Source organism: Podarcis bocagei (assembly GCF_964188305.1).
Source record: "Podarcis bocagei genome assembly, chromosome: 10".
In the NCBI taxonomy this organism is placed as follows: domain Eukaryota; kingdom Metazoa; phylum Chordata; class Lepidosauria; order Squamata; family Lacertidae; genus Podarcis; species Podarcis bocagei.
Genome location: NC_138135.1, coordinates 64,008,979 through 64,023,080, shown reverse-complemented (window position 1 = coordinate 64,023,080; position 14,102 = coordinate 64,008,979). Strand labels below are relative to the sequence as shown.

The following is a 14,102-nucleotide window of genomic DNA, read 5'->3' as shown; positions in this document are numbered from 1 at the left end:
ATGCCCGCAGCCTGTGCCTCCTCGCGGCCACCCTTCTCTCCTGGAGCAAAGCCCCCGCTCCTGCCGCTGCTGGCAGCTCCGCCAATTCCAGATGTTTAAGCGGAGACCTTAAACGACCTCTGGGCGGCGTTCAACCCATTGCATTCCGCTGGGGGGCTTCCTTCGCCGCTGCAAAGCGCCTTCTCCAACAGCTCGTTGCGGCGGCTACCGCGGAGGACGCTTCCTTTCGTGCAACTGCCCTTTGCAAATCGCCCCTCTCTTCTTTGGAGAGGGGCTGGGGGAGATCCTGCACTAGACTTGGGGACCAAGAGGAAGTACTATGTGAAGGCCGGAGTCCTGCCAGCCTGCCGCAGCCGGATTTTATTTATTTTTTTCCTTTACCATCTCTGATTTTGCCGAGTCACCCTTGCGCTCCTCTCTCGGCTTTGGAGCAGGAGAAGCGCGGGGATTTAAAAAAAAGACTTCCATCAAGGTAACCGGAAAAGGACAATTCTACTTCTGCAACAAGCTTCTTGGTACATACATCTGTGTGTGTCTTTGTGTGTGTATATATGTTCTATATAGGAATTATATATAACCAGCTTCTGATGGGCTTTTATTGCGCAGCAGAGCCGCGATAACATGTTTACCGCGCTGGTTTTTATTATTCTTATCCACGCAGGGGGTTTTTTACCCCCGCGGCGCTTTCCCTGCCCGCTGGTTTTTGCGCGCTGGCTGCAACCACCCAGCTTGGCGCAATCGGGGTCGCGCCTTTCCAGGGCTGCCCGCCGGCACCTGGTCCTCGGCGGTATTGCATGGCGCTTAATCTCCGCCGCCGCCTGGGGAAGGGAGGCCTGGGGAGAGGGGGATGACGGGCACGGAGATCCGCGGCTGCGGGCGCCAAGGGCACCCCCCGATCGCCGTTGCCGCAGTCTCGCTAGGGACGCGGCTGTTGCGCAAAAAGGGAGATGGTGCCTCGTCGCCTTCCTCGGTCTCCACGTGCGGCTTTTTCTTTTTCTCATCGCTCTCCGGTGTCGCTCCTCCTCCCCGCAGGCCGGGACCACCTTCCTCGGCTCGGGATCCGCTGGATCTTCTCCTGGATTTCGTGGATCTCCTCCGGCCAGGCGGCGACGGCGACGCTTCCCCTGCTGCAGGCAGGAGCGCCCGGGTGAGGAGCGCCGCTTATGCAACACATCATCGAGAACCACCCGGACATGGCCACGGCGCTGCTGGCGGGCGAGAAACTCAAGGAGCTGATCCTGCCCGGAGCGCAGGACGACAAGGCGGGCTCGCTGGCGGCGCTGCTGCTGCAGCTCAAACTCGAGCTGCCCTTCGACCGCGTCGTCACCATCGGCACCGTCCTCATCCCCATCGTCCTCGTCACGCTGGTTTTCACCAAGAACTTTGCCGGTAAGGTGGGCCTTCAGGGCAGCAGCGTGGAAAGCATGGAATGGGAGAATTGGGAGGGGAGCCTAAGGCTCAATCCAGTCCAACCGATTTGCAATACAGCAGGGGTGGCCAACTCCCAAGAGACTGCGATCTACTCACAGAGTTAAAAACTGGCAGTGATCTACCCCCTTTTGGGGGGCTTGGGTCAAAGTTGTTGCGTTTTTTTCAGGGAGGAGGTAAAATGTTGAAGAAGAAGATTTTGGATTTGATATCCCGCTTTATCACTACCTGAAGGAGTCTCAAAGCGGCTAACAATCTCCTTTCCCTTCCTCCCCCACAACAAACACTCTGTGAGGTGAGTGGGGTTGAGAGACTTCAGAGAAGTGTGACTAGCCCAAGGTCACCCAGCAGCTGCATGAGGAGGAGCGGGGAAGCGAACCCGGTTCACCAGATTACGAGTCTACCGCTCTCAACACTACACCACACTGGCTCTCTTGACCTGTTGAGCTTTCTTTAGGGGAGCCACAGTTGTTCAGCTTCTTTGGGGGGAGCCAGTGATCTACCGCAGATGTCCAGTGATCTATTGGTAGATCACGATCTACCTGTTGGACATGCTTGCAATACAGGGATCTCAAGGCATCCAGTTTGAAATCGTGCCTAAGCTTTGCAAATGTGCTGGCAGTTTTGTTGCTGCGCTGCTAGGAGGAACCAGACGTCCAGCCGGTGAAGCCTTTCCCCACTCCTATTGCTGCACCTCGGAAATGGGGGACAGCTTCACCTGTTGAAAGTCCGCCTGTCTGGCAGCTGTAGAAGAAGCTTTGCCGAGGAGGGGAGAGGTGGGGAGATAGCAGTGGTTGGGACACACACACACACACACACACACACACACACACACAATTCCCTTCCATTCTCAAGTAGTTAGATGAATGAGGGAGGCGCAGGGCTGTAGCTAGGGGGAGCGCTAGTCCGGTTATTGCCCCGATGAAGCCTCCAGAGGGGTGCCATTGAGGCTCCCAGCCTGTGGGTCGGTGTATGCAAATGTTAATGGGGTGCCAAACTGGGTTTTTGACGTGTGTGAAATAAAGCCTACTTTTGCCCCTGGGGAGTCATCCTCCTGGCAAATAATCATTATAGTTCAGTCGGTAGGGCACGAGACTCTTAATCTCAGGGTTGTGGGTTTGAGCCTCACTTTGGGCGAAAGATTGTTGAACATTGCAGAGTTTTGAACTAGATGGCCCTCACGGTCCCTTCCAGTTATATTTATTTATTTATTGAGTTTATACAGTGGAACCTCGGCTTGCGAATGTGATCCGTGTGGGAGGCACCTTTGCACTGTGTCTGTGCACGCGCGGGTCGCGATTCTGGACTTCTGCACATGCACAAAGCATGATTTAGCGCTTCTGCGCGTGAGCGAGCGCCGAAACCCGGAAGTACAGTGGCACCTTGGGTTAAGTACTTAATTCGTTCCGGAGGTCTGTTCTTAACCTGAAATTGTTCTTAACCTGAAGCACCACTTTAGCTAATGGGGCCTCCGCTGCTGCCGCGCGATTTCTGTTCTCATCCTGAAGCAAAGTTCTTAACCCGAGGTACTATTTCTGGGTTAGCGGAGTCTGTAACCTGAAGCGTATGTAACCTGAAGCATATGTAACCTGAGAAACCACTGTAACCCATTCCGGTACTTCCGGGTTTGGCGCAGTGCGCAACCCGAAACCGCGTAACCTGAAGCGTCTGTAACCCGAGGTACCACTGTATCCCTGGAGGTCTCAGGGCAGTTCACAGAAAAGATCACAACATATATAATCAATAATCAAAATCAAAACAACAACCCAATCATACTCCCCCAGAAAACAGCCACATTTTAAAAGGGTACAGGATGTCAAACAGATCAACCAAAGACCTGGTTAAAAAGGAACATTTTTGCCTGGCGCCTAAAGGTGTATAATGAAGGCGCCAGGCAAACAGTTCTATGATTCTATGAAAACAGGCATTTATTAGGGTTCTGATCAAAGCAATCCTCCATGGGTGCCACGTGGTGGAAACCTCCCAGAGAGGAGAAACTTGGCAATGTGCAATGGGAAAGGCCAAGGGCTTAGTAGTGGGGCTAGACTTGATGCACTGTGGAGGCTCAGCTTCGAATCAGAAAAACACACAGGCCTGATTGAATCTCATCTCTGCCATGAACTCTTGAATCCCTTAGACCAGGAGTGGGGAACCTCTGGCCCTCCAGATGTTGCCAGACTTGAATCCCCCCACCCTTGGGGAGCTGGAGACCATCAACATCTGGAGGACCTCGGGTTTTGGCATCGCTGCCTTAGATGAACCACGCCGTACACTTAAACCACATTTTCTCCACTCTCCCAAAGTATAGGTAGATGCCTTCTAAAGTTTTGGTGCGTTGTGCAGCAACAGTCTTGATCCTGTGTAATCGCACCGCTCTACCTTACCGGGTTCTTGTTGCAAGGATTACAACAAAATGTAGTATTCTGGCACGAGCCGTTATTTGAAGACGCTCAATTACTGTATAAGTTATTGCTTATTTATTATATCTGCAAGCGTCTGCTTAGCACCAGGATGTGATTGGGGTTGGTAGGGGAGGAGTGGCCAGGAACACTGTGGAAGGTGGAATGGTAAACTGGAACAGTTTGAGAGGGAGATGTACTATCCAACTTGGTCTTCCATGAAAAAGCAGTTGAAAGTGGAGTCTGTGGCCTCACTGGAACCACCAACCAGAGGGTTTTGGAGTGGGGGTCATAATGAACAGAAAGCGGCTAGAATTTTGCTCTCCAGAACCACAATTACAAACATGCTCAAAATTTTATTTCGGGATCTCTTCCCCTCAAAAAACAACAGGACGCACAGTGTCCAGCTGCTCCCAGAGACTTTGCCTCTTCCATTCTTGAAGCGCATGGTTGTATTTTTGCTGCAGCTGCTGAGGGTGTGCAACTGGGCGAGTGATTCCCATTTTCCCCAGAGATGCTGCGCTGCCTTTGCAAATAAGCTGCCCTTGCTTTTTGTTCTTCACGGAGCACTGCTTGCCATCCCTCCTGCTCCTCAGTGTGTCGTTTGCCTTCCTAAAAGTGTGACATCATACCGGGTTCATAAGGAAAGGGTTAGCTAATTGTAAAATGACTAACCAATGGGAACCCAAGGGGCAGAGTTAACTGTGCATAAGGTTTAAGCACAGAGGGGTTTTTTGGAGGTGTTAGAGTTAGGGTGGTTGAGAAGACAGTCTAGAGTTAGAAGAGACAGAGAGGATAAGTCTGTGGGTTGGGCTAGTCTGGTGTGAGAGTGTGAGAGAATTTGTTAAGAGGAGTCAGTCAAACAGTTGAGATAATCAGTCAGAAGGTATTAGGAAGGTATAGGCCAGTAAAGAAACAAAAGTTAAGATACTGACAGGAATATTATCTGAGCATAGGCGCCGACTCCATGGGGCTTGAGGGGGCTCGAGCCCCCTCAAAAAAATTTTTTGGGGGGCTCAGCCCCCCCAATAATCTCGGGCGCCCTTCCAGCAGAGCGCCGCCGCCGTCCCCCGCCTCCTCCCCACCTGCTCCTTCGCCAGCCAGCCAGCCGCGCGCCCTAATCGGAGAGCCCCGGCCGTCCCCCGCGAGATTAGGGAATCTCCGGGGGCGGGGGTTCCTGCCTCGCTGCTTCGCAGCACCACCGCCACTGCCAAGGCACTGCCGGAAATCCCGCGAGAACAGGGGAATCCCGACTGGCCACACCTCCCAGCCAGCCAATCGGCTGGCTGGGGGGGCGTGGCTTGCCCTATTTAGGGCCGGAGCCACTTTATTTGCATATTCATGAGCTTATTTATTATTCATGAGCTTTCCCGGGCCCCCCCAATATTTTTTCTAAGTCCGCGTCCCTGTATCTGAGAAACCATAAACTTGTTAATGTTTGTAAAATAAACTTGTGGGTTTTTTGGTTCACTTTTAACAACTATCTGGACTCAGTGTTTTACCAGAGTTGTTGGTTTACACGGGTTGGTGGCAGCGGGGAAGCGAGCACAGTGGTGGCACAGGGATCAATAGACAGTTAAACGTCCAAGGACCCTGTGTGATCGCCACACTAGGTATCTCAGTTTTGCCTTCTGGGTTCCTAGCACCACCTTGCTCCCTTGACACCTACTTTTCTGAGCAGAGGAGCACTTTGGTACAGAGGAGCATTCGGTCACACAAGACCCCTCCCACACAGAGTCCAGGCACTCCGGGCCACTGAGGCCACCTGAGCCTTGAGTGACCAATAATAATAATATTCAATTTATATGCTGCCCTATACCTGGAGGTCTATAATAATAATTTATGATTTATACCCCGCTTCCCCAGCCGCTCTGGGCGGCTTCCAACAAAATATTAAAATACAGTAATGCTTCAAACATTAAAAGCTTCCCTAAACAGGGCTGCCTTCAGAAGTCTTCTAAAAGTCTGGTAGTTGTTGTTCTCTTTGACATCTGGTGGGAGGGCGTTCCACAGGGCGGGTGCCACTACCGAGAAGGCCCTCTGCCTGGTTCCCTGTAACTCCACTTCTTGTAGTGAGGGAACTGCCAGAAGGCCCTCGGAACTGGACCTCAGTGAACATCACTAAAACGTGTTAAGATGTGTTCGGAAACATACTGGGAGCCAATGTAGGTCTTTCAAGATCCAGGAGTACCCCCAAGCTACAAACCTGCTACTTTAGGGGAAGTCCAACCCCAACAAGAGCAGGCGACCTCCCACCTATCCGGTCTAGGGAACCACCCACTAACAGTGCTTCAGTGTTATCTGGATTGAACTCCAGTTTGCTGGCTCTCATCCAGTCCATTATCGAGGCAAGACACTGGTCCAGCAGTTCCACTGCCTCACCTACAGATGCAAAGGACAAGCAGAGCTGAGTGTCATCAGCATACTGCTGACAACGTACTCCGAACCTCTAGCTTTCCTACCTCTGTGAAAATCAAGTCTTTGGGTGTCGGCCTTCTTTTGCCCTTTCTCTGCCCTGTTACTGGCACGTGGTCTCCTTGTGGTTTGGTGCTGTTGCCCCGAGTTCTTATAACTGCTCCCCTTTGTCATGACTCTTTAAAATTCACATGCCCTTGCCTATTATGCTTCAGCCTCAGAAGTCCACCTGAAGGCACCACCAGGGTTGGTTTTAGCTCGAAGGATTTCATGGCAGGCGGATAAAGCACAGTAATCACTTGTCATCACTGGAACATAAGAAACTGGATTAAGACGAATCAGGTCTATTTAGCTCAGTGCTCCCTACACTGATTGGCAGTGGTTGTCCAGGGTTCCAGACTGTAGTCCAGGGTGGATAGAAATCAATGATTTAAATAATAATAATAATAAAACAGATTTTTGTTATTTAAATCAGATTTTTAAAATAGAATGCTTTTGGGTGAAAAATCTTTCTAAAGATAGATTTCTTTTTAAGTTACATAATAAATAAGGAAACAAGGATTTGTTTTAAGTTTTTCATATGTGCTAGAACTCAAAGTTTTGTTCTAATTGTTTAACCACATCAGTTAACAAACATGGATACGTATGCTATAATGTTACTGTTTTGGTTAACTAGATTGTTTAAATTGTTGTTAAGGAAATGATTATTTTTCTCTTTCCAATAAAGCACAACAGAAAAGTTGTCCAAATATAAATAGTTAACTTAATGAACCTCACAATAATTTCATAATTATCTGTCTATGTATTTCTAATAGTATAACCAAATTAGTAATTTTTGATATAACTGTAAAAACTACTCTGAAAATTTATTATTCCAAAAATAAAACCTTCATCTGGTAAATATTAAGATTATACCAGGAAGAATGGGTCTTTCTGTAAAAACATGATTTAAATCAAGTCTTACTGACTAGTGATTTAAATCATGATTTTAAATCGTGATTTAAATCGATTTGATTTAAATCAAATCCACCCTGCTGCGGTCTGTCCTATCCCTTCCTGGAGATGTCAGGAATTGAACCTGGGACCTTGTGAATTCAAGACTGATTCTCCACCACCAAGCTATAGCCCTGCCCTTATTGATTTCCTCCATATCTGTGTACACCTTCAGGCATTCTGAAGGATTCCAGGTTCCCCCTTCCCACCTTTTGCTGGAGGATATAGAAATGCAATAGGCTGCAAACTATAAAAGAGTCTCTTTTCTTTTCTTTTCAAGTGGCAATTTCCAGAGGGATAACTGTGCAGCTAAAGCAACCAAGAGTCTTGTGGTAACCTTGAAGATTTAACACATGTATTGCGTGTCGAGACCCCGAGACCACCCCCTCGTTGATGAATAAGACACAAGGACACAGATATTAGGTTAATGTTATTGGGCAAATTTAGGCCACAACTTTATTGGTTACAGATGTGAGTGGTATTGGCTTAGGCATTGGAACTGACCTAACTATACCTGACTCCTGCCCACCATGCAGGGAGTCCTGTAAGGGTCAACTACCAATAGGGGGAGCCCCATCAATTCAAACCAACTTGAGCTCCCCCTGGGTTCCTGACGAGGTCGTGGATGTTAGTTTCTGTGTGTTGCCACTGTGCTCTTGGAGTCACAGGACTCTGTTTACATTCCTGGGATTCCAGACTGTTGGAAGTCTCACGGAAGACAGGAGACGGATGTGATGTTACTGGTTTCCTGTTCCTTTGTTTTTCGATTGCTCTCTGCTCTCACAGAGAGAGGACGTATTTCTTTTCTGCCTGCATAGCTTAGTAATAAAACCCTTTAGCCATGTAGCTCAAACTTCTCGTTTGTGCTGGATACTCTGAGTAATGGGGAATGTGCCTGGAGCCTTATCAGAGGCTCAGGTCATTAATCACGTCGGAGGCAATTCCGGAAGAGTCGCTCGGTCGAGCGCAACTCCGACAGTGTCATGGCCCTAGCCCAGACAAGATCCACACCCCGGATTCCTTTAACGGAAGACCCTTAAGCTTGGAGGGGCAGGTGATGGCCACACCTCCCCTCCCCCATCACAAGATCAACCAATGCCTAACCGCCAAACCTTACAAAGTTGTGACGATTGCTACGAGGTAGGTGAAAACCAGATGGTCCGTGCCAATTTGCCAAGTGGAAAAACTCCTACCAGGCCCCTCAACGGTGACCAACCGAGGTCCATAGCGAGGCCAAATTCTAAACCTGAAAATAGGGAGGGAGGGCAGGAGATCGGGGAAGTGAGCCAAGAGGAAGCGCTCCGGCTCACGCCTCAGTTTAAATGGGGCCCGGCCACGCCCCCCCAGCCAGCGGATTGGCTGGCAGGCGAATGACATGGCTGGGAACCTCCGGGGCATGCAAGATTCCGGATATAAGTCTATAGTTAGAAGAGTTGAGTTTCCAAGTGACCATTTAGTACCGTGGAATAGGGTTGGCTGGGAACAGCAATGGGATATGATATGGAAATTATTGTCTCTTTGTGAATAGCTATTAATGTTGTGTGAATCTGCATTGAGGCATTTAAAAGCAATACGTTTTCAGCTTGAATGACCATAGCACAAACACCCCAGAGCTTTTAGAAAGTGAATCATACAGCCCACTGAAAATTACTGATCCAACAAATTGTTTGGGTTTTTAGTGAAACCTTTTAGGTGCTCACATTAATCCCTTGGTTGGTTTTTGTGGGGCAGCGGCGAAGATGGCAAAGTAGCAAGAGTTAAGTTGTGGGGCCTTCCGTTAAACCATTTTCCGTCGATGTAAGAACATGCAGGCTTCTGAACTGAAGAAAAACGTAATAACTAAAAGATACACAGCTTTCCGGCAGCAGACTGAGTTCTGTTTTTATTTAGGATGTGCTCACATTACCGCCTTTGAGCGCAATGTAGTTGTTTTATTCATGGGGAATTTCACAGCTCTTTCCTTTCAGCTGCTCGCATCAGCATGGCTTCATTCGGGTCAAATTTGTTTCTGCTTGTACACACACTAAGGGGGCAGGAATGTCTTTACCCCCCACCTCAGGCATGTCCAAAGTCCATTTCGGGGGCCTAATCTGGCCCGCCGGTCGATTTAATCTGGCCCCTATGGCAGTTTATTTCCTGGGGTAAAATCCTAAAAAAACCCTCAACGACTTCAATCCTAAAAAAAGGTTAACAACTTCACGGCCCTTCACTTCATCATATCTGGCCCTCTTTGAAAAAAGTTTGGACACCATTGCTGGCCTAGGCAAAGGTGTTTGCACCTTGGCTAGAGATGAATTAGGAACGGCTCGCTGTGGAAGCTGCTTTGAGAAACGTGTCAAACTGTAGCATACAGTCGTACCTTGGATCCCGAACGCCCTGCGAGTCGAACGTTTTGGTTCCCGAATGCTGCAAACCCGGAAGTGAGTGTTCTGATTTGCGAACGTTTTTTGGAACCCGAACATCCGATGTGGCTTCCGATTGGCTGCAAGAGCTTCCTGCAGCCTGGCAGAAGCCACACCTTGGTTTTTGAACATTTTGGAAGTCGAACGGACTTCCGGAACGGATTCCATTCGACGTCCAAGGTATGACTGTATAGTATAACCCCAAGACTTGACCATTGTGATATTGAAAGACTGAAAGACTCCAGCTGGTACAAAATGCTGTGGGTAGGCTGTGACTATCGCCAGTATATACCACATTTTTCACTCTGTAGGACGCACCCGACCATAGGACGCACCTTGTTTTAGAGGGGGAGAACAAGAAAAAAAAATTCTCCCCCTCTCTGCGCAGTGCCCCTTCAGAGCTTGTCGGGGCTGGCAAGGGAAGCCCAGGTCCCATCCCCCCCCCCAGCCCCAGGGACCACACATTCGCTCTATAAGACACACAGACATTTCCCCTTAGATTTTAAGAGGGGGAAAGTGCGTCTTATGGAGCGAAAAATACGGTAAGTTTCTTCAAAACTTTTCAAAAGCTACAATGGTACCTCAGGTTACATACGCTTCAGGTTACGTACACTTCAGGTTACAGACTCCGCTAATCCAGAAATAGTGCTTCAGGTTAAGAACTTTGCTTCAGGATGAGAACAGAAATCATGCTCTGGTGGCGTGGCGGCAGCAGGAGGCCCCATTAGCTAAAGTGGTGCTTCAGCTTAAGAACAGTTTCAGGTTAAGAACGGATCTCCGGAACGAATTATGTACTTAACCCGAGGTACCACTGTAGAGGAATTCGAAGCTCCAAGCAGAAAATTATTGCCTCTAGCTTTTTGTTTCTTTGTCGAGTGTTTGAAGGGCCTGCAGAGAATATTGAGTGTGGCATCCTTCAGGTAGCCCATCAAAATGTGTGACTCTGGCATGGTCGCTGGAACAAATTGACCGACCATTTTCAGTTCCTGGGGACAAAGTGTTACAAGCAAATAAATAACATTCCGGGCACAGAGCAGCTTCAGAATAGGAGCAGCTGGCGCAAACATTCCCAAAGGTAAAGATGAAGTGAACATTTTGTTTTCCGGTGCGCCAGGACAAGCAATTGAATTTGAGAGGGCAAAGGTTTGAAAACAATTAATTGCCTAAGTGGACATGGTCCAGTTTTTATGCACAATTAATACCGGCACATTGTTGGGCTTGGCTCTGAACTGTAGCTACATTTTAGATCTGGTGCAGAGACATTAAGAGGGAAGTGCGCTTATTTCAGGAGCAACAACATGCTTTTAAAAAATCCTGCTTAATTATCCAAGGGCTATCTTCTGTACTACCTTCAGTATTATTATCCAGCTCCTTATTGCATCTCCATTATTAATCACCCTTCTATTTCTATGGCACTATTGAGGAATATGACCACTATTTGTGAACTGCCCTGTGATTTTCGGATGGAGGGTGATGGAATAATAATAATAATAATAATAATAATAATAATAATAATAATAATAATAAATTTATATGCTGCCCTATACCCAGAGGTCTCATTGTGGTTCACAGAAAAGATCACAATATATAGAATAAAAACAAAAACAATAACGCAATAACACCCCCCCAAAGAGCCACATTTTAAAAGGGTATAGCACACGCTTCCTCAACCTCGGCCCTCCAGATGTTTTTGGCCTACAACTCCCATGATCCCAAGGTAGCAGGACCAGTGGTCAGGGATGATGGGAATTGTAGTCTGAAAACATCTGGAGGGCCGAGGTTGAGGAAGCCTGGTATAGCATGTCAATCATGTCAACCAAAAGCTTGGTTATAAAGGAACGGTTTTGCCTGGCACCTAAGATGTATAATGAAGGCGCCAAGCAAACTTCCCTGGGGAGAGCACTCCACAGACAGGGAGCCACTGCAGAGAAGGCCCCGTTCTCGTGTTGCCACCCTCCGGACCTCTTGAGGAGGAGGCACATGAAGGAGGGCCTCAGAAGACGGTCTCAGGGTCTGGCTAGGTTCATATGGAAAGAGGCAGTCCTTGACGTATTGCGGTCCTGAGCCGTTTAAGGCTTTATAAGTCAGAACCAGCACTTTGCATTGGGCCTGGAAACTAATTGGTAGCCAGTGCAGTCGGACCAGGATTAGTGTAATATGCTCAAACCGTCTTGCTCCGGTGAGGAACCTGGCCGCTGAATTCTGTACTAGCTGAAGTTTCCGAACTGTCTTCAGAGGCAGCCCTACGTATAACGTATAATAATAATAATAATAGTTATACATTTCACTGCAAGGAAAGCCTCATAATTTGCTCACATTGTGATTGCCCATATTTCCCAATTTTCTAAATTCACTGGGTTGCCCTTCACATAAATCCCTGTGGGTGCTATCCAGTGCTAGTCAGAGAAGACCCGTTTAAATCTATGGTCATGACTAACTAGGACTGCCATTTTCATTTGGGTCTACTCTTGAGTGGAACCAATTTGAAGACAACTCAGGCTATTTATTACAGATAGATTTGAAGAGCTAAAGAGAGTTGGCAGCCCATTAGGTGATTTGGATAAGATTTCCCCTTTTTATTAGCACATTTCACAAAAAGCTTTAATGTGATAACCAAAAGCATGTGGTGGTCCAAAGGCTATATCTCAGCTGAATCAGCTCCCCAGGTGGGGTGAAGCCACTGTGCTGGTTTCCTAGCAGGTGGGACATACTTGTGAGACAAGTGAGGAGATCTGTGCTCTGCAAACACACTGGCAGAAGCACCAGAACGGCTCCGCTGGTTCGTTTGCACCACACAGAACTCCATATTCCCTCACCTTGGATAGTGTGGTTCCTTGATACCTTATAAGGCATGTTTCACTAATGGCGGGCAAGTTTCCTTGACTACCATTCTGGCCCTGCAGATTTGTGATGGGTAGTAGTAGAGTGGGAAATTCAGGTGTACCTTCATGATAGTCACAGCCACACACTCCTTCTAAGATTATACAAAAAAAAATTAATTATACATTGTAATTAGGTAATCATTGCAGTGATCAATGTATATCTCCATGTGTGTCGCCTTTCAGTTAGCTCTATACTGTGTGCGTACATGAGTAAATGATTTGGGGTACTCCAATATTGTCTTTTGGAATGACTTCAGTTGTGTTTTCCTTGAAGTGCTGTTGTACATTACAAAAAAATTGCACACCATTCTCTTGAAACCTCATTTCACACAGGTCCTGCTATCTGCACGCTCACTATCCAAAAATTCACTTACCCACACAAAAATAATTATGGCCAAACCTTGCTATACACTATGCAGATTCACTTATCCAAATAACCAGTTTCCTTACTTCCTTGTTCGTTGTGACAGCCATTTTTAGGCAGAAGCCTTGGAGAGACAGTAGACAAATCAGTTTTCTACTTTTTCTGGTTGGCTGCAGCCATTTTAGGAAGAAAACACGGAGGGGGTAGAAGGAAAGCAAACAAATCCCGCATTAGAAATATTTCCATAGGAAATAATGGAAATCGTGGACTCGTTATATGAACACTTGCCTAATGAAAGGTTTCCACGGAACGCATTGTGTTTGGTAAACTGGACCTGCTTGTACTTTCAGTGTTCCTAAATGGTTAGCTCTGGAGCATACAGAAAAACTGTGTGCTTTCTCCAGAGTAAGCCTAAGAGCCAATCCTGAGTGCCTGGTACTTTTTAGGATGCTGGAGGCAGGAACCCTGCTGGGACCAGGCTGCAGAAATAGTAATGGATTTTGGACCCCCTGCAACCCAGGACCACTACACTTCTGGTGACATCTACGTTTTAGGAAACACTTTCAAGTTGCACAGTGCAACAGTGAGGCCCAGTTGCCTGCCCTATACTTTCCATGCACTGTAGAGCATCGGTCTTCCAACTTGGGGGGTTGGAAGCCTCTGTTGGGTCACAGTTTGGTCTGAGGTGGGTTGCAACTGCAGCACTATTAACATGCAAGTATACGGTGATAAATTAAGAATTGGCAGAAGGGTGCTTGGTTCTTGGGTTTGAAAAGGACGAAGACTACCGCTATAAAGCTTCCTAAAACTTGCCCCAGAATTGTATACAATGCACAGGGGCGGAGGGCTTAAAGCAGACGAGTCAAGGTGGAAAGGATTCCCTCAAACGTTGAAAGTTTGAAAAACAGGACTTTCAAGCCAAGAGTTTCAATATCCAGGATTAGAGGATCTCTCGTTTCCAAATAATGGGACGCGGGTGGCGCTGTGGGTTAAACCACAGAGCCTAGGACTTGCCGATCAGAAGGTCGGCGGTTCGAATCCCCACGACATGGTGAGCTCCCGTTGCTCAGTCCCAGCTCCTGCCAACCTAGCAGTTCGGAAGCATGCCAGTGCAAGTAGATAAATAGGTACCGCTACAGCGTTAAGGTAAACGGCGTTTCTGTGTGCTGCTCTGGTTTGCCAGAAGCGGCTTAGTCATGCTGGCCACATGACCCGGAAG

The 14,102-nt window shown here is 47.8% G+C and overlaps 1 protein-coding gene across 7 annotated transcripts in view; it reads left to right on the top strand.

The window, feature by feature from the left end:
• Positions 1 to 366: 366 nt before the first annotated feature.
• Positions 367 to 14,102, top strand: part of PANX2 (pannexin 2) — a 35,366-nt gene continuing 21,630 nt past the window's right edge. For 3 of the 7 annotated variants that reach the window (XM_081211615.1, XM_081211618.1, XM_081211614.1), the window contains exon 1: positions 1,366 to 1,389. Coding sequence is in view for 1 of the 7 variants with exons in the window: in XM_081211611.1 (XP_081067737.1) it covers positions 1,164 to 1,389 (226 nt within the window). In the remaining 6 variants the exon portion in view is untranslated. Of the gene's footprint in view, positions 516 to 1,032; positions 1,390 to 14,102 lie in introns of those variants that run through there. The other 4 variants (XM_081211611.1, XM_081211613.1, XM_081211619.1 and 1 more) reach the window with 4 other exon arrangements.